Genomic DNA, 20,537 nt, shown 5'->3' with positions numbered 1-20,537 from the left:
AACCAATATCGGAAAGATCCGTTGAGGTGTCCTGCTAGTAAGTGTAATATTATACCATCAGGGCACTTTTGATTATCTACTATATCTCGGTAACGGTAAGTGATAGTGAAAAAAATAGCAAAATGGGAGCAAAACACACGCTAGGGTGAAAAGGAAAGAATTTTTTTTTCCTCCGAAATCGCGTAATGTATAAATGAGCAAAACTAACGGAACCTTGGAAAGACGCGTTGGGGTGCCCTGCCAGTGTAATATTACACCAGCAGGGCACTTTAAATGTCTATAGCTCAATGTACATAGGTGAGCAAAATAAACTGAGTGGTTACTTTGCTCTAATCCAGAGACTCTGCTAACCAGAAATGTATATACGGACCATAGCCCGATTCGTTATTGTCACAGGCAGTCATAGTGTAGAGCTGGAACTAGAGGAATGCTCAGTCCATTCTCTATGTCTATCAAATTGATACTTTTTGGTACAATGGTATGTATCAGAGTCTCTGATATGTATATTAGTGTTCTGTAGGTACCATCGTATAAAAACAACTACTTGGGCTGGAAATGCATCAGATGCAAAATTTTGTTACGAGACGTTGATGTTGTAAGCTCCACATTTCCTTCAGAATCAAATGGGACAGCACGCACCGCTTGCAACACGCATTTTAGAAACCTTTTTATAAGAGACGAAATGATGCGCAACATCTCGCCACAAAAAGTTGCATCCGAGGCTTTTTCCAGCCTCACTCCTTATTAAGGAGGGTATAAAAATTATAAAATGCTTATGAACTGATTGTACTATCGACACTATCGTCAAAGACAAACTATCGTTGACTTCAATCAACGCCAATGGTGTCTAATGTGTTGGGTGAACGCTCAAAACCAAAGATTATAGAGTAAGGTAACTCCGTAGATAGAGGAAAGAGTAACTCTTACTAACGCTAACCTACCTCTATCATCTTTGCTCAAAACAAAATAACCTACCTATCGGGTTTGTATATTTCTCCACCAGGTGGTTCGGAGATAAACTTGATACCAAAGATATTAATATCTTTGATTGATACATTGGGCGATAATCAATCCTAGTCATAGATTCACATTGAAAATTTGCAACTTTGTCAATCTGTCACTGAAAAAAATTCAAATTCGAAGTTATATATATTTCATATAAGTATTTTGGTTTGAGAGTTTGAGAATGTTGGTGTTGGTATTGACATGATAAAATCGGAATGCGCAGGATAGCATGCGCTAAATTTCCTATTGTTCTTCGGCATCTTTCGTACACAAGGTGAAAAGTATACCGGTTAAAAAAGTGACAGTGAAATTTAATGAAGTGAAAGTTTAAGGAGAACTGATTAAACTGTGTCTTTTTTGTCCGATGTCTAGTGTTGAAAACATTGGAAGCTCCGTCGAACCACCAGCTAAGAAACGGAAGCTAGATTCCAACTCAGTTACTTCAGACATGGCGAACAATGGAGTCTCAGCAGGATCGTCACAACCGCAAAACGATATTGATGAAGGCCTTTATTCCAGGCAACTTTATGTTCTTGGGCATGATGCTATGCGACGTATGGCCAGCAGTGATGTATTGATCTCGGGTTTGGGGGGTGTTGGAGTGGAAATAGCCAAGAATGTTATTTTAGGAGGTGTTAAATCTGTAACCCTGCATGACGAAGCTGTTTGTTCCATTAAAGATTTGTCCTCTCAATTTTACCTCACAGAAGGAGATATTGGACACAACAGAGCTGAGGCATGCTTGAAACAATTATCAGAATTAAATATGTATGTCCCAATCAAAACACACACTGGTCCTCTGGTTGAAGATTTCCTGAAGAATTTTAGTGTTGTTGTCCTTACCAATAGTTCATTAACTGAACAACTCAGAATTAATGATATCACTCATGATAACAATATTGCTTTGATCATTGCGGACACTAGAGGTCTTTTTGCCCAGATTTTCTGTGATTTCGGGCCCTCCTTTACTGTTCATGATGTCAATGGTGAATCACCTGTATCTGCCATGATTGCAGATATAACCAATGATAAAGAGAGTGTTGTTACTTGTATTGATGATACAAGACATGGAATGGAAGATGGTGATTATATAACCTTTTCTGAAGTACAAGGAATGGCAGAATTGAATAACTGTAAGCCTATCAAAATAAAGGTTTTAGGACCTTACACATTCAGCATTGGTGATACAAGAACATTTTCTAAGTATGAGAGAGGTGGTATAGCAACACAAGTTAAAATGCCAAAAGTCCTTCAATTCAAACCCCTCAAAGAAGCTCTCAAACATCCAGAATTTTTGATTTCTGATTTTGCTAAGTTTGATAATCCTCAACAATTACATTTTGGTTTCATGGCTCTCCATAAATTTGTGGAGAAGCATGGCCGGACTCCTCAACCTTGGAGTCAAAATGATGCAGAAGAACTTGTATCAATAGCCAAATCATTAACAGTTGATGGTGGTAATGACACTGAAATAAATACATCTCTTTTAGAGACTTTTGCCAAAGTCTCATCTGGTGATTTGAATCCTATCAATGCTACTATTGGTGGAATTGTCGCTCAAGAAGTTATGAAGGCATGCTCTGGCAAGTTCCATCCAATTTATCAATGGTTGTACTTTGATGCTATAGAATGTCTGCCAGAAGATTGTGATGAAATCACGGAGGAACTTGCAGCTCCTACAAATTCTAGATATGATGGACAGATTGCAGTTTTTGGTAAAGATTACCAAAAAAAACTAGGTAACGAATTTTGAGAAGTTCTTTGATTCTTAACTTAGATAGATTTCATCTACTCATCTTATGCTCCTTTGCACCAACTTTTCATTAAGATAAGCTTAGTTGAGCAGACTCAGAATTTTGGGAATCACCTAAATAGAATTAAGTCATTCTGCTATAGAAATCAGAGAAATAACAAAGTCTTGCCTTTACAAAGTCACTGCAAACAGGCATTAGCTTAGTATATTGCTGCGCAGTTTTGAGAACAGCTCTAATAGGAGGTGCAATAGACTTTTAAGGTCGCAGTGGAATAACCCCCCCCCGTACCAAACTATAGCTATATAAGTTTATTGCTGGCAATGCTTCAGCAGGGTATTGAAAGATCATATTTTATTGAAATATAGGTTTCTGTGGAAACTTGTAATAAAATTTTAAAATTTCATATAATCATTGGATTCCAGAATACTTTCAATGAAATGGATTTGATAGAATTCGACTTAGAGAACAGACTGAGGGTGCTACTAAATTTCACTTCTCACTATTACAAAAAGTGTTGTTACTAAATTTTTATATATTTTATGATAATAAAAAAATGAATGTGAGGAGAGAAAGAGTGGGGTAAAGAAAACAAATGAGTATAACTGAACGCCTAAACGTCCTTAAAGTTATGGATCCCTCAACAATGATTTGTATTCTATTGGACTCCTATGAAAATTGAAAAAAAAAAACAGTAAATTTCATGTTTTTGTAATGGGTGAATATTCTTTCATATGTACATCTCTAATTCTAGTTGATACTTTGATATTAGCAGAAAACTTCTTTATATGTTATACAATTATACAGGATGTGACAAGAATTCTGTTCGTTGAAATATTTTTGGGAAGGAATCGAAATTGACGTTTGCGATTTCGAAGTCAACTAGACTAGACTCCTTGTAAATTCTTTGAGATTTGTGGAACGAACTTCTGTTTTTAAAATTAGTCTTAGAATTATGACTATGGGTATGAAAAACAAAGTACATATGTACCTGTGAAGAAATAGCTTCAATTAAAAAAGTCCAAACACAGAATTTCCCACATGAAGTTCGTACAATTGCAATCACAAGACAAATATGTATGTTAATTATATTAATTATCCATTATTTATCCACTGAAAGAGTCTCTAGTTTCTTCATATTTTTTTTGATTGTATCATCCAAAAGTAAAATTTTTTTAAATCCAGGTTTCAAGAAAATAAATAGTCACAATTCTTAATTTCTGTACCGAATGTAAGCTTTGTCGGTTCTTGTTGAAGGTTTTGAAGGCTTACACAATCATCTTCAGAAGTTCATTTTTTAATATGGACACACTGATATGTTCCTCTGAAACAAATACAAAATAAAAACCATCGAAGGAGGTTGAATACTTACCATTTATGTATTTAAGATTGCATCAGTAGTTTAGTAAAAGTTATCGACATCAACAACTGGTTTTGTATGTTTTCTTTCATATGGTCTGAGTGCTTTCTTTGTCACCAGTATTGAAAACAATCCATGAACTTCCCAAGGCAGTAGCGACTTACTGTAAGAAATGGGTAATGAAACTTTCGTAGACATTTAAAACTTTTATTGAGTTATAAAATAGTTATAGCTGCAAGAGATAAAAATGGCCCCCCCAATATCACCTTCATCCACAAAATAATTCAATAACGAAGCTAAGATGAATTTAGAGCCTGATTTGATAAAATTGGGGCATGTTTTCTTAGTAATCAGAACAAAACTTTTTAGTATGAAAATTTGGTGGTTCAGGAAATATTGTGAAAAACTAATGAAATATGACAATATGAGTATAACAGAGGAAAACAACAAAGTTTATGGGGTTAACCTAACCTAAGACTCGGGGTTTGAATCACAAGCGGACGAGCAATGGGCCACTACACCACGCCTCAGTTCAGCCCGGTGGGGCACCGCACATAAAAGAACTCTGTGATCAAGCAAAACGATTGAAATAAATCCAGTGAACTCTGAAAGAACTGGAAAACTGAAGAGGAAAAAGTAGAGCAATCTATCTCTTTCTGTGCTCTGTCAATTGGGAACAATGTAAACAAAAACACCCAGGGCGTTCAAGTGATACGACTGCTACGTCCGACCTCTGATGCGGTTGTTCGATTAGTTGCCGAACCATTAGATAGAGATGGGTTGCCCAACCATTAGAAAGAGATGGGTTGCCCAACCATTAGGAAGAGATGGATTGCCCAACCATTAGAAAGAGATGGGTTGCCCCAAATCTTCCTTCTCAATGCGACACACTTTTCGTCGTATTTCGGTACCTACGTCCGACCTCTGATGCGGTTGTTCGATTAGTTGCCGAACCATTAGATAGAGATGGGTTGCCCAACCATTAGAAAGAGACGGGTTGCCCAACCATTAGAAAGAGATGGATTGCCCAACCATTAGAAAGAGATGGGTTGCCCCAAATCTTCCTTCTCAATGCGACACACTTTTCGTCGTATTTCGGTACCTACGAGGCCCTTCCAGGTCTTTTAGAGTTCACTGAATAAATCGCTAGTACCAGCAACGTAGCATAGCGCTGACACCACAAAATGTAAGAAATTGCTCTGAAAACCTTCGGAATATCAGTGGGATCATGAATGAAATTACATCAAAATTCTATAGTAAATCCAAAAGTGTGAACATTTATTGGGCATGCCACTTGCAAAAACTGAAGTTGGTAGCTACGTACGGTATAACAGGAAGTGACCAGAACTGAAAAATATTTTAAAAGCAGAAATAATGGCCCTGCATGTAGTGACCAGTATTGTGACTGGCTTGTAAAAATGATTAGACTTACTGTAGGGATGCAGACAGGTGTAGGCTTCATTTTAAGAAAATACTTCAAGATTCGCCAAGCTTTCGGTAATGTTTTTGCCTTCCTCAGGACGATTTTGAACGGTGCTTAGCGAAAGTTTTGCTTTGTCCCCTTGTCCAACAGTTGGTTGTTAGGCCCCCTTGTAGCTCAACGGCTGGTGGAACCCTTGAACAATACTTATAGTATCTAAGGAATCATCAGCATTCTGTATGTACAACGAAAAGTCAATATAATGCAAATCACGAATGTCCATTAAGGCAGGAGAAATGGATCCTGATCAGTCAATCTGATGATTCAGTTGATAGATCAAGACTTTTCGATATCACATATTACAACAGTTCCCTTGTTATATGTGTTCAAAATTGACGCAGAACAAAATAAGAAGATGCAAACACCTCAATTTTAGACATCTTGTATGTATCCACTTTTGAGAATTTCTGCGTTCCTTCTGATGTGTCTGTTACGAAATATTGCATATTATCTAATATGATACTATTATGTTTGATTTTCTGAAATTCTTCCAGATTGAATTTCAATCGATATTATGTTTGATACTTTCCTTTTATTGGGTTGTTTGTAGTATTGTTCTTTCATTAATGGAATATAGAAAACAACCGTTTGAAATAAATCTCAATCAAGTTTATTATTTCTACTACTATAGATAATTCAGAAATTGAACTTATAGTTTGCAATTTAAATGGAATTTTTTCAAAGGTGGTCTTAAATACTTTGTGGTGGGAGCTGGTGCAATAGGATGTGAACTCTTGAAAAATTTTGCCATGATGGGTATTGGTACAGAAGGTGGAAAAATCACAGTAACTGATATGGACTTGATAGAAAAATCGAACTTGAATCGTCAATTCCTATTTCGACCTCATAATGTTCAACAAGCAAAATCCACTACAGCCGCTAAAGTAAGTTAGATTCTTGTTATATTAATAATTATAATAATAATAACTAGTATTACTTTTAATTGACTTTAATTTTATAATCACTCAAGCTAGATTTCACTATTGTCTATTTGAATGTGAAAGAGTTATGGCCGTGTGCGCTATCGTTGTATGGCACTGTTCCATTCATGTGGATAAATATGATTTTTATTTGTTCTATAATATAAAATTATTTCCAACCTGTCGTGAAATTTTTAACTCAAGGAAACAAACATCTTATGGTTTCCTCACAACTTACAAACTGTGTATTATGTACAGCATTTATACTTCAAATCTTGGTTTGATGTTTGATGTAGAATATCAATTCTGCCGTCTTGGCAAAGTTCAAGGATAATAATTGCCAATTCCCAAAACATGAAAGTTGTATATATTCTATCATATCTCCAATAATGAACCTTGAGTATTTTATCGATATTAATTCAGGTAATTTACAATCATTGATGTAATATCATCACATGGTTTCCTGAATGTTGGGGTGTGGATCACTGGCGCAGCTAGGTGGCATATCAGCTAAATGCCTTAAGGATAGCAAAAGTCGTACTGAGATACACTTTTTTCTCTACAATTTTTCACGAAGTCGCCATATGGATCTGCCATGTGTCTTCTAGTTCCTCTATTATCTCTCTCTAATATACTCTCTTCTATAATATCTAATTTATAGTCAAACATCTTAAGTTTCTGACTGCCATCCTTCTTAGTGCAATCTCCGGCGGATTTATTATCACAACAGACTGTTACTATTAAGAAGTAAAAGAAAAAGTCTTGAAAGCACTTCAGTTTGTGGAACCATTTATTTTAGATCATCCGGTTACATGTTTCGGCGTATTCGCCACTATCAAATCAAGGATTTTGAAAGATGGTAATTGATTTAACTCAAAAATTATAATGAATCATTCGACGAAACCTACGATTTTCAGTCGGTTCAAAAGTCATTTGGTAAAAACAGGGTGTTTTTTTAGGCAGGTGATAGAACTCATTGAGAGAGATCATTTCGTCGACAGTTGCTCATATAAAATATTCAATATAAAAAAAACATTCAAAAGCCTTGAGCATCAATATCTTAATACGACACTGGATCGTAGTATCTGCCTGTTAGGATATCATATCACCTGTGATGAATCACGATGCCATATGGATTCAGTCAGAATGTTTTCACCTAATAAATAAAGTGCTCGGATTCCTTTGCGATCTCTTCTCGGCACAAGATTTTATAGCAAATTTGTATATTCTTTTTCAAAATTTATTAGGTGATTTTTTCTGAAAGGTATAATTATGAAAGTTTAAACTAAGCATAGGAAAAATACCTCAATCGAAAGGCCGTATAAGAAAAAAAATAAGGCAATTCATAAACTCACCGATAAAATTGCTCCGAATTCTTCACAGAAATTGTTCGAAGTGATCACCATTCGTTTGATGGGCACAAAGTCTTGCCCGGCCGAATAACGAATGGTTACATGCAGCAACTATCACATCAGTTTGCCCACGAATAATTTCACAAGCATTTTTAATGCGTTGTCTTAGTGCTTCCGCACTATCCACCTCATCGACACTGTACAGGATGGGCAAAATTGGTGATACCTGAACTACAACTTCTTTACCCAACGAGATAGAGGAAAATGAATGTGCCATTCATGTCGTCTTTTTTTCGAGAAACTAATAATGCCATCAACTGCTTTCCTCTATCTTCTTTTGTTTTCGAGTTATAGGCCAAAATTGAAATTTGGGCGATTTCAAGTTCGGTCATTATCTCCGTTCCTGTTTGTGCTAGGATGTTGAAATGGAAACATTATACAGACACTTCTTTATTACAATGCAGTGGCGTACTATGATTTTCTCCAACAGGTATATTTGCTGAGCTATAACATAAAGTTATGTTTTTTCTTATGGAAACAGTCGTTTAAAATGACCTAGAAAGAATCGCCATTTTTCCCGTTTCAGAAATATATCATACATCATACATTGCCCTCAGATTCGTTCAGATATTATGAAAAATATAGTTTGTATGTGTATACTAACCTTTCGCCGGCACAAGCCTACGCATAAAGGTATGGTTTCCGTAGTGCGTCGGATGCATGCAATGGCTGCAGAATTCGACTAGCCATATGTAACTACCAAGCTGCAGTCACATTCTGTAGCACTGTATCATTGCATCCGAAGCACTACCGAAACCATACCTTGAGTAGGCATGCAGATCCGGAGCGGGAATTTCACAGATTTTCGAGTAACTTTGGTTTCGATATACTCAGCCCTGGTGAATATTTTATATAATCGATTTTTAATACCTTGACTTATTTTGAGGAGTTCTATGACCTGTCAAGAAAAAAGTCTCACCTTTGAGAACGCCCGGTACACTTACACATCTGGAGTTCTTACATGGTAAAAACAGACCTGCAACCTGCAACAAATGGACCGACATATACGGACAACACTGACACAGTACGGTATGCTGCATCCAAACTCCGCTTCTTTCTCTAAAGATCACACTTACCCCGTAAGGATACTGGCCGCGGAATGACAAGTCTGAGGGAAGCAAGCCTAAACGAGAAGGAAAATATCAGAAGGTACTCCAACCTCCAACAATACAAACTTACCTTCACATCGAAGGCTAGTTGCATACGACTGAACCTGCCGTTTCGCCTGGAATAGCCAGCGCAGAGGTATCTGAAAGTGAATCACTATAAAACGCTTAAACATACTTGGCAAGCTAAGTCTCTACATGGAAGGTTCTATACTAGCTTTCATGAAGCAGAAGTAGACCTCAAGAGCTCCAAGACTTACCTACTGATACTGATTGCTGGGTGTGTTGGACGGATAAACCCAAACCTGCCACTGCGACCAACCGGTCTATTGTAGCACACAGGCAAGCTCATAGAGCTAGATCTCTCCCTCTCCCAAAAACTTCATGTCTAACCCTGTCTGCCGCCGGGCAGTTACAGAGGATATGCTCAATTGTTTCGTCCTCCTCTAAGCAGAGTCTGCAGAGCGGGTCATTGACGATGCTAAGTTTTTGAGGTGGGCTCTGAGTCTGCAGTGTCCTGTGAAAACCGCCATTATAGATCTCAGATTTGTTCTAGAAAATACTAGCCAACGACTGGTGTATAGGCTGGCAGGCACTGAAATAGCCCTATGCGAGTGACGCAGTCCAGGACGGTTGCGCTAGTGCTCCAGGACCTTTTGCCTTATCCAGCTGTTTCGGTCCCTGATTGGAATTAGAAATTCCTATACTGGGTTCCGGGCCAATAAGCGTTGATGTTGCGCCTTCTCTGGCTATAGCATCCGATGCATCCACTGTAGCCAGAGTGTCCAGGTACCCAAATCAGTTGCAGTCTGTTTGAACTTCCCAATTTGGAGAGTTTAGATCTGCATTCAAATACCTGTGCCGAGTTGCTGGTTCTAGTGATTATTTGATCAGTTCTCATGCCCATCACCTCGTCTGTCTCCAGTTGGACTGATAGACGACTGGGCACGAAAGTGAGTTTGTCAGGCTCATTTACGGTAAGGTGGTGGAGCCTATGGGTTGCTAGTCTTGCCTCTCCCTGGACAAAAATGTGAAGGGGAGGGAGGTCTAATAGCATCTCCATGGACGCAGTTGGAGTAGAACGGCATGCCCCCGAAATCATGAGGCATGCCGTTCTCTGGAGTTTCTATAGTTTATTTTGGGTTAGAACGAGTTCTGTGCAGGACCACCAGGCGACACAGCCATAGGTGATCAATGGTCTGATTACCGTGACGTACAGCCAGCGGAGCTGCTTCGGCGCTATCCCCCAGGTCTTTCCACAAATCCTTTGGCAGGCCCATAGGGAGTGCCTGGCTTTGTGGATGACTTTTTCCACATGGGAGTTCCATTGAAGCTTCCTATCTGGGCATATATTTGGCCTCCTCTACGAGTGGAATGGTCTTGGCGTAGAGAGTTGGAGGAGAGATTTGAAATTTTCTTCTAGTAAAGGGAACGATCAAGGTTTTGCAGGGGTTCACACCTAACTGCTCCCCATCACACCAACCCTGAATTACTGTTAGTGTTTCCTGAAGAACATCTGAGATGATTACATCGTCATTGCCCACCAGTAAAACAACTATATCGTCAGCGTAAGCCTGAACATATACGTCAAGCGAGCTGATTATTGCAATTAGATCATCAACCAGAAGGTACCAGAGAAGGGGTGATAATATACCGCCTTGCGGGCAACCTCTGCCTGCTTTGAATCTAAGCGCTTCGCCGCAAAGCGTGGTTATGATCTTTCTTGAGCTCAGCATTGTGCTGATCCAATTTAATATGGTAGGAGGGACACTTCTAACCTTGGCAGCCCTCACCAGAGATTCAGTAAGGGCAGCATTAAAGGCTCCCTCAATGTCCAGAAAGGCAGCCACTGAAATCTCCCTGGAGTTGAGAGCTTCATTGATCCTACCGACAAGATTATTGAGGGCAAGATCCGTGGATTTGCCTTTCTGGTAGGCATACTGCTGAGCACTCGGGGGATGCTTCCGTAGAATCACCTCTCTGATGTGCTCATCTAGTATCTTTTCAAGGCTTTTCATCACGAACGAAATTAAACTGATGGGTCGGAATGATTTAGGCTGTGAGTCCGTTTTTCCCGCCTTGGGAATATAAACGACTTTAACCTTCCTCCAATTGGTATGAAATTCCATGCCAAACTGGATCTCAAGAGCCTAATGAGGTAAGACATTAAGTATTCCAGTCCGTGCTGAAGTAGAGCTGGAAATATTTCATCGTCACCTGGCGCTTTGTATGGGAGAAAGGATAAAACTGCCCTCTCACCGCGCTCACAGTGACAAGTTTATTATATATTATGTCCAGCATTCCTTGGTGGGTCGCTTAAGGCGACTGGTGAAGTTTCCTCCTTCCGCAACTGCGGAATCAATCAGCACGTGATCCGGAAAGTGTGTGTCAGCCATGATTTTAAGGGTTTCCGCCCCAGAAGCCGTATAGGTGCCGTCTGATCTTTCAACGGATCCCAGCGTCAAAGACGGCTCTCTGGAGAGAATTTTATGGAGTCTTGTCCCGCTTGCAGCATCCTCGATGCTGCTGCAGAAGTTTTCCCAAGACTCCCTTTTGGCCTTCCTCACTTTCTTGTTATAGAAGGTAAGAGTTTGACGGTACACTTCTCACTCACCTGCTGATTTTGCTCGGTTAAATTTCTTCCGAACCTCTTAACGAAGTGTCTCTAGTTTGGAGTTCCACCAAGATACTTTCCTATTATCGGATTTCTTTCTTAGTGGACAGTTTTCATGATATGCCGAGACTATAGCTTGGCCAATTGAGTTGGCCAGCCTCTCTAGGTCTTCATGATTGTTAACGTTAACGTTAATGGATCTCAGATTCCGCTGAAGGATAGTTTATAACCATCCCAGTCGATAATGGGATTGCGATATTCCTGAATGGGTTTACCGCCTAGTTCAATGTTAAATTGAATGTTTCTATGGTCTGAGCCGGAGGGCGTGTCGGAAACCCTCCAGTCAGTGATTTTAGTGATCATGTATTGCGAGCAGAGCGTGATGTCCAGTACCTCAGCCCGATTTTTCGTAACAAAGGTAGGAACAGAGCCGCCTGCGGCGCTTTGCTCGTAGAGAGAGCAGAGTCAGACCTCTCTCCCTCAGCGGGCTCACCTTTGGAGGTGCCGGCGGAGGTAGAGGGATTAACCCCTCCTTCCTCTTTATTCGTTTGGGTGTCCGACTCTTTGTCAGCACCCATGCCCTTCTCTCTGGTTCGGAAGGTAACCCTTCCGAACCCATAGTAGGGCATCATGTCCTTGTCCTGAGGGTATGCCTCAGGATGGCGCCCTGAAGCAGGTCCAGCTGCTTGGCTGACAGCTTAGTTTCGGGGTCCTTGTCGGCAATTCCGATCTTGATTCCCTCCACCATCTCCTTATAGGTCATCCCCTTACTGACGGTTCCCTCAGGACAGTGCTTTTTCGCACTGGCGCTAGGGGTGCTGCCATCAGAGCCCTACCTCTTTGGAGTTTTGGCAGCAGGTGTTGGGAGGTTTGGTTCCCTCTCCTTTTCTGCTGCCTTTTCTGCGCCATCACAGAGAACTGTCGCAAGTGACGACTTGTAGTCGACACCTGATTGCAGCAGCCGTTTCAGGCGCCTTTTGGCTGCTCCCGCCATTCGCCTGCGTTTGGAGGTGAGATTAATTTTCTCAACCTCCTTAGCGACTTCAGCGATCGCCGCCTCGGGGGTACCCTCCCCTAGGGCGGTTCCGGATTTCTCCTCCGCGCCTGGGGTTGGGTTGATAATGGCAGAATCAGGTTTCACCCCGATTTCTGCACATTCCTCTTTCGAGGTTTCGGTCGTCGAGATAGGATTGATCCCCGTCTCGGCTGGTTTTGGTGTTTTGGGTTTTTCTTCGGGATAAGCGGTACCACGAGAAGGGAAGAAATAAAAGTCCGCCAGGGCAGTGCTCCCTTGCCCTGGTAAGCCATATTTAAACCGGAGGGCGGCAGGTGTCCGGAGTTCGCCTATTAGGAGCTCATCTTAACCCAATGAGCTACTCAAAGAGGAAGTTCCTCAGCATAGGATGTTCCACCTTGAACTATGGGGTTTTTGATGAGGTTGTCTCCTCTCGATCCGGCCAATTAAGGCAAGATCCCCCGCAAACAAGTTTGCATGGTTTGTCAACTGCCGCCAGTCTTTGACTGTCCGGTCAAGTTGGCGCCGTTAATCCTGTGCAGGCCCTCAGCCACGACACTACAGCTGGGCAGGAGAAGTTGGTCCGCGGTGGGATTTTGAAAGGCTACCAGTAGTACTTGGTTGGTACTTCACCCCAATGCCAGGAACTAACTCAGAGATACTTATTTGCCCAAACAGAGGGGACAGTCTTGGCTATGCAAGATCAGGTAGTGCCATTACGAACACATATAAGACACATCATGAAACAAGAGGTGGAAACTAAAAAATGCAGGGTATGCATCAGTGCTGAGGAGCACCTCTCATTTAGATACTGGGACCTTACAGTCATAACTGACAGAGGGGTAGAGCAAGCCTGACGCGATGGTGTGGAATATAAAAGAAAAAACAGCTATTGTCATAGATTTTACGGTGTCCCAAGATTATAACCTCAACAAAACCGACGGAGAAAAAATTTTCAAATATAAAGCACTTGCGCAGCAGATGAGGGAAATGTGGCATCTTAAAAGCGTCAAGATAATGCCTTTAATAACCTTCTCTCTACCCTGCAATGCAATAGTATGAATGCAAAAAGCAGTGATACTGGAAATCGTGAACATACGGAAAGTAGTGTATCCCCATTAACCGACGATTTTACTCTTGCAGGACTTCTTTATTCCCAAGAAGGAATTCATAAAAATCACTGCACCTTAATCCATAAAAATTCTTTCTTTGGTCCATTGTTGTGAAATCGACTAAAATATTCTTTCCACATTGGCGTTATTAGACGGAATAAAAAAAATGGTCAAATCTCATTATTTCAATGTATGAATTTCATTCGGCGTATAAATTTTTTTATCCATAGTTGATGATGATGAGTATAGGAGCTTGTCTGAATTACCTGAAACAATTCCAAATTGTTGAATTTTCGAGATCATTCTGAGTATCCATCTACATAATAATTTATTTTAAAAAATAAGAACACACTCCATCCAAAGAAGCTAGTAAAGAAAATATTCGCAGTATCTTTTTTACTAATGCAAATTTAATTTGTAGGTGATTAAGAAGATGAACCCTCAAGTTAATGTTATAGCACATGAAAATAGAGTTGGGCCTGAAACAGAAAGCATTTATGATGACGCATTCTTTGAAAATTTAGATGGTATAGCTAATGCCTTGGATAATGTTGATGCTAGAATTTACATGGATAGAAGATGTGTATACTATAGGAAACCACTTCTTGAATCGGGAACCTTGGGAACAAAAGGCAATACACAAGTTGTTGTGCCTTTTTTGACGGAATCTTACAGTTCATCTCAAGATCCTCCAGAAAAAAGTATCCCAATTTGTACTTTGAAGAATTTCCCAAATGCTATTGAACACACTTTGCAATGGGCAAGAGATATGTTTGAGGGATTATTCAAACAGAATGCAGAGAATGCTTCTCAGTATTTGACTGATCCAGATTTCATTGAAAGAACCCTTAAATTGCCAGGTGTTCAACCAATAGAAATCTTAGAATCTGTAAAAGTTGCTTTAGTTGACGAGCGTCCTAAATCGATCAAGGATTGTGTTTTTTGGGCTAGACATCATTGGCAAGAACAGTACTGTAATCAGATAAAGCAACTTTTATTCAATTTTCCTCCTGACCAACTCACCAGTACAGGACAACTGTTTTGGTCTGGACCAAAAAGATGTCCAGAACCTTTAACTTTTGATGTCAAAAATCCTCTTCACCTGGACTATATTTGGTCTGCAGCCAACTTGAAAGCTCAAGTTTATAATATTCCACAAGAAAGAGATAGGCAAAAAATTGCAGAGATAGTCTCAACAATAAGGGTAAGTGCATTATTTTTACATGAATTCAAAGGTTATAGGTATAAGCATGTTGAACTTGCGCTTGAAAGATATTTGAACAACACTGAAAGGACTTGCAGTTATACAGGGTAGGCAAAATTCGATAGGATTGAATGACAGCTATGTAACCGTAAGAGCTAGGGAAAAATGGATGGCACTTTTTCTACCTCTATTTTCAAAAGATTGTTAATGGCCAAAACCGAATCCCTCTTTTGTTTTCAAGTTATAAGTGAACTCATTTTTCGGTATGAGTGATGTCGAAAAACAAATGTTACATTCAACAGACACATTTTCATGTAGAATGCACTGGCGTAGTCAGAGAAAAGTCCTCCACTCCAGTGATATTATAGTGGTAACTTTTTTTTGAATGTAAACTCTTATGTTATTTTTACATATTCCAGTCTCATATTTTTTTCTGATTCAGAATATACAGGGTGTCTACTTTTAGAGTGGCCAAACTTCAAGGGGAGGTCATACTAGTGATTTTCAACAAAAAATGTCTTACAACATGGTCGAAATATCGATGGTTATTCTTCAATTTAACATTTTTTGATTTCACGAAATATTTCAAGTTTTTTCTTAAACTCAATCATTGTTCAGTTTTCCTTGCAGCCTCATCAAATTTGACCACATATTCGGAAAGGGCAATGAATTTGCTACAAGATAAGAGAATCTGTGTGCAGAAAAAACTCCTATTGCGGGCGTGGTAAGGAGATGAATATCACGGGTCTGAAGTGAACAAAATTAGTGCTTTTTTTCCAATGGTTTTATCGATGAAAAATTAATAATTATGCACATGTTTTCTTTTCAGTAAAAAATACCTCATTTAGTTTACTTTCGAATGGAGCTCCTTGCGATGAATATCAAAGTAAACACTGAATTTGAAATCTGACAGTTACTGTCGCTTAATAATTTTGCGTATTAGTTCGTGTTTTTGAATCTAAAGAGTTAAGTCAGTTTGTGATAAGTAAGTTTATTATAAGTAGAGAGATATGGAAGCATCTGTAACGTAGGCGGCACTAGACTTTCATCATAATTCGGAGATGATTACCAGCTTGAAAATTAGGTTGTGCTCATTCAAGAACGACATATTACGCTTTCTTTTTGACCGTTTGAGCAGCTCCGGTGCATCTCGCTCGAGCACCGACGCGTTCTTTTTGATTGGGGCGTGAAGCACCGGAGCAGCTCGCGTTTCCTTTCCCTGCCCCCTCTTGCACCAACCGAAATACTGGTGCACGTCGAGGGCTTGAAGCCCGTAAACAAACTTTTTGGTTATGTTAACATATGTCATCAAATATTAGAAGTCGTGTATTGTTGAAATTTGTGGATTAATACTATAAAAAGATTTTTCCGTCAATTGAAGCTGTCAGTAGTTTTTTCATTGAGTAAATGAATAAAGAATCAATGTAAGATGGAATTAGAACTGAATGATTTTGAATGAAGATAGGATTCGTTCTTTCAGGATTGAAGAGTGAACTAATCATTTTTTTCATGAATCCATAATTTTTAGAGATCGATCAAATGAATAAACGACAAGTTTCAGTTTAGTAGCGCCCATCAGTGGAAATGTAGCATTTCATTTCAAATAAGTTAATATTTCACGTACTTGAATGCAATTTTCGTAAAATCAGAACACTTTACCTACTTTTACCAAAGAGGATTATTAACGAAGCTTTAAGAGATGAAATCATTGTTAAATAATTTTTTCAAGTTTTATATCTTCAGACATATCCAGTATTTCGTATATTTTTACTCTCCATAGCAAAGAAAGGGTAATGTTTACCCGGTAAATCAAGTTTTTCAACCAAATATATGGCAATAGATTTCGAAAAAATAGTGGAACTTGTTAATAATCAACGACTTTTCAAACTGAAAACAAATAATCCAAAGAACCGCGAATCCGGACTTGTCTCTTGTCATTTTGCTCAACAGCTGATCATCCAACTCGCTGCGCGCAGTTGGCACACTAATAACCGTTTTATTTGGGAACAGCTCAGGGGCGAGAAGCCCGGAGCTGTACCGGTGCATGAAGCACCAAAAAGAAAGCGCCTATAAGCGGATCAAATTATTGACTTCGTATTAGAATCATATATCGTTTTTCATCAAAAAATGTTCATTATAAGTTCAAATAAGCTTCATTTGCGGGAACTTTTAATTTACTTCTTCAATTTGAAAAAATCTGCTGCTGAGGCGAATCGATTGTTCGTAGAAGCATATAATGAGGCTGCCTTGGGTGAGAGAACATGTCGTGAGTGGTTTCAAAAGTTAAAAAACGGTGATTTTGACGTAAAAGACTTACGTCCGGTTTCATAATCAAAGCTAAAGTATCTTTAAATTTAAAGCTTCCTTTAACCCTACTAAAAATGACAGTAAAGGAAGCTTTAAGCTTAAAGTGACTTTAAATTTGATTATGAAACTGGACGTAAGATCGCAGTGGAATGCCAAAAATTTACGAGTTGCCCCATCCAAGTGGAACAACCCTTGGAACTCTCTGTCTCTCTACCGAACACAATTAATGAGATTGTGCCGAGCTTTGAAAGTAAAAACGCACTGAATACTACCGAAAACGAGACAAAATTGTTCTTCTACATGATAATGCATCGATACGCATGTAGCAGTTTCGTTGAAGAACTATTTGATAACACTTGATTGGGAAGTGCTACCCCACCCGCCGATTATCATCTGTTCCGGTCAAGATGATTCTGGAAGGTGGAACAAAGTAGTTACTAGCGATTGATTGAACGCAAACTACACCGTTCTTTCACAATTAATATTTTTTTTTTATAAAAAAACGGCGGAAACTTATTTGTACTCCTAATATGTAGTATTACGAGAATACCTTATCTAGTTACGCAACTGACTTTCTATAACTTCTTGAAGATAAGAGTACAAATAGCATATAAGTTATTGGAATCCTCGACTCATTCACGTAGGGTGGACGAGTATTCACATATCGTATCATCCAAATGGTCTTGTAGATGTAGATTTGTAAAGTTTGTTACTAAAGTTTCACATAGATCTCTGGCAACCAACAAAATATCACTCTCTGAAAGTTTATTTCTGTCGGCAAAGTGATATATTGTTCTTTCGCCTTTCACTTTCAACGCTGTAAAGTTGCACAATCTGAGTCTCGATAATAATATGTCAGGTGACCTTGTTGACATCGCTGAGGGAGCATGTTCAAAAAGATACATGTTTGTTTTGTTGAGTGGAGTAGCTTTTCGCTCGACTTTGACCCCTTTTTAATGTTTCGATAGGTATTGTGGAATTCTAATAAATAGTCTATATTCATTATTAATAAAACATTTCTTTTCATAACTTACTCATCAATTTTAGTTGAAAATCAATAACAGATTGTTAATAATGATCAATTTAACAGATGAAAATTGAAGCGCAAACAGCATAATCCAATTTTTGGTACAAATGAAATAAATACGCAGATATCCTAGCAAAGTGTTAACCACACCAATTTGTCTGCCCTGACATATTTCCATTGCTAAAATAAATAGACTATAATATTTTCTAATAAAAAATGGTGCTAATATTTCAGTTGATTAAAGAATCATTATCAAAGCAGTTCAACCTAATAATTCTACGTATGTATGAATGATAGCACTTCGCATAATGATAATAACTGATTCGGTGAAATGATACAACCCAATATTTTAAAGATTTCTCATTTCTTTCTTGACAAAATTCATTCATACTTCTCTGAAATGAAATTTTAAATTCGTAAATATTCATTAATTTCTTTCCTTAGGTTCCAGAATTTGTTCCAAAATCTGGAGTAAAAATTGCAGTGACTGATTCGCAAATGCAAGTTTCTAATGGAAATGTAGACATGGACCGTATTACACAATTGAAAGAAGAATTGCCAAGTCCTGAAAATTTGGATAACCTTCGTCTTGAACCTCTTGAATTCGAAAAAGACGACGACACTAATCTTCACATAGATTTCATTGTAGCAGCATCAAACCTTCGTGCTGCTAACTACAAAATCGCTCCGGCGGATAGACACAAGTCGAAATTGATAGCAGGTAAAATTATTCCTGCTATCGCTACTACCACCTCAGTTGTAGCTGGTTTGGTTTGCCTGGAACTCTACAAATTGGCCAGAAGTATGAAGAGTTTAACTCCTTTCAAAAATGGTTTTGTGAATCTTGCCTTACCTTTCATTGGTTTCTCTGAACCAATTGCTGCTCCAAAAATGGAATATTGTGGCAAACCTTGGACTCTCTGGGATAGATTCGAAGTTGATGGTGAAATGACGCTGGGCGAATTCGTGGATTATTTCAAGAGCAAGCACGGTTTAGAAGTCACCATGCTCTCCCAAGGTGTGTGCATGTTGTATTCCTTTTTCATGCCTAAAGCCAAGGCACAAGAAAGGCTAGGCATGAGTATGACGGAAGTTGTGAAACGTGTTTCGAAGAAGAAAATCGAACCCCATGTCAAAGCTTTAGTTTTTGAATTGTGTTGTAATGATGAAGATGGCAATGATGTGGAGGTACCTTATGTAAAATATAACCTTCCTCAAAATTAGATTATTTTTGATGGACTAATAAACTGATATCGGTCATACTTTAGTCGATGATCTAGCCACAGGGAAGTTGAAAATGTGATCAGTTTAAATTATTTTAAAAGTTTGCAAATGTTGGTACTTGGAATTGAATGTCTTTATACCAAGAATCCAGTGTTGTGTGTATCACTATACATTTATTTATGATTATGGTAAATAGCATTTTGATGCTTTTATGCAATATAATTCTTAATACTATTATTGAATGTAGATTATCTAAGTGATAGGTTATTTTCTCAACTATTTTCTGATGTTTGAAATTTAATAAATTACCATGAAAGAATTTTTCAACGACATATAGTACTTTTTTTTGCTGGTTAACAAGCGCCAGCGCCAGAAAAAAACCCGAAAAAATTAAAAATTTTTGTGCTGTATACAAGCCATCAAGATCAATTTCGGCAGGATTATGATTGAGGATTGTATCGATTTTGGTGGAAATGGAATCTCTCCCAAAGATCTTTGCACACAGCCAAACGAAGTCGACTGAAATGAAAGAACTCTTTCTTGAGTTCAATGATGAACAATCAGTGCTTGTACAAACGTACTTAGTCACGTACGCCACTACATCCCGGTATTGGACGGTTGCCCACCACCATTTTACCGGCACCGATCAGTGGTCGGTTCTCTTTGATGATTTTCCAGTTATGCGATTTCCAGTCAACTTTTTCCTTACCGAACATATCGAAGAACTAACAACAGAGAATCAATCATTGAATGGCCGAAAATAATTCATAATTCGATGTGTTGCTCATAACTGAATTATGGATTCAAAATAAATCGATATCGAATTTTCAATAAAGAGGCGTTCAAGCTTTGCAAGACCAGGCACAAAAATGTTTCAGTCCAGCCCTGTCGGTCCCAAAAATTCTGACCACTTTACAAGCACTTGGGCTGAAGAAAACAGATTTCTTCTAGAATAAAATGCCCCAAAATTTCTCGACTGACTCAGCATCATATACTTCTC

General features: G+C 38.7%; 1 protein-coding gene across 1 annotated transcript; it reads left to right on the top strand.

The window, feature by feature from the left end:
• The first annotated feature begins 1,199 nt into the window (after window positions 1-1,199).
• LOC123308442 (ubiquitin-like modifier-activating enzyme 1) lies at window positions 1,200-19,869 on the top strand. Its single transcript, XM_044891092.1, has 4 exons — window positions 1,200-2,744; window positions 6,281-6,480; window positions 14,197-14,979; window positions 18,758-19,869. The coding sequence occupies exons 1-4, from the start codon at window positions 1,370-1,372 to the stop codon at window positions 19,535-19,537; spliced, it is 3,138 nt and encodes a 1,045-aa protein (XP_044747027.1). The 5' UTR covers window positions 1,200-1,369; the 3' UTR covers window positions 19,538-19,869.
• The last annotated feature ends 668 nt before the right edge of the window (window positions 19,870-20,537 follow it).

Source organism: Coccinella septempunctata, chromosome 1, assembly GCF_907165205.1.
Source record: "Coccinella septempunctata chromosome 1, icCocSept1.1, whole genome shotgun sequence".
Taxonomy (NCBI): Eukaryota; Metazoa; Arthropoda; class Insecta; order Coleoptera; family Coccinellidae; genus Coccinella; species Coccinella septempunctata.
The sequence above is the reverse complement of the archived record's forward strand: the minus strand, read 5'-3'. Positions and strand labels throughout refer to the sequence as shown.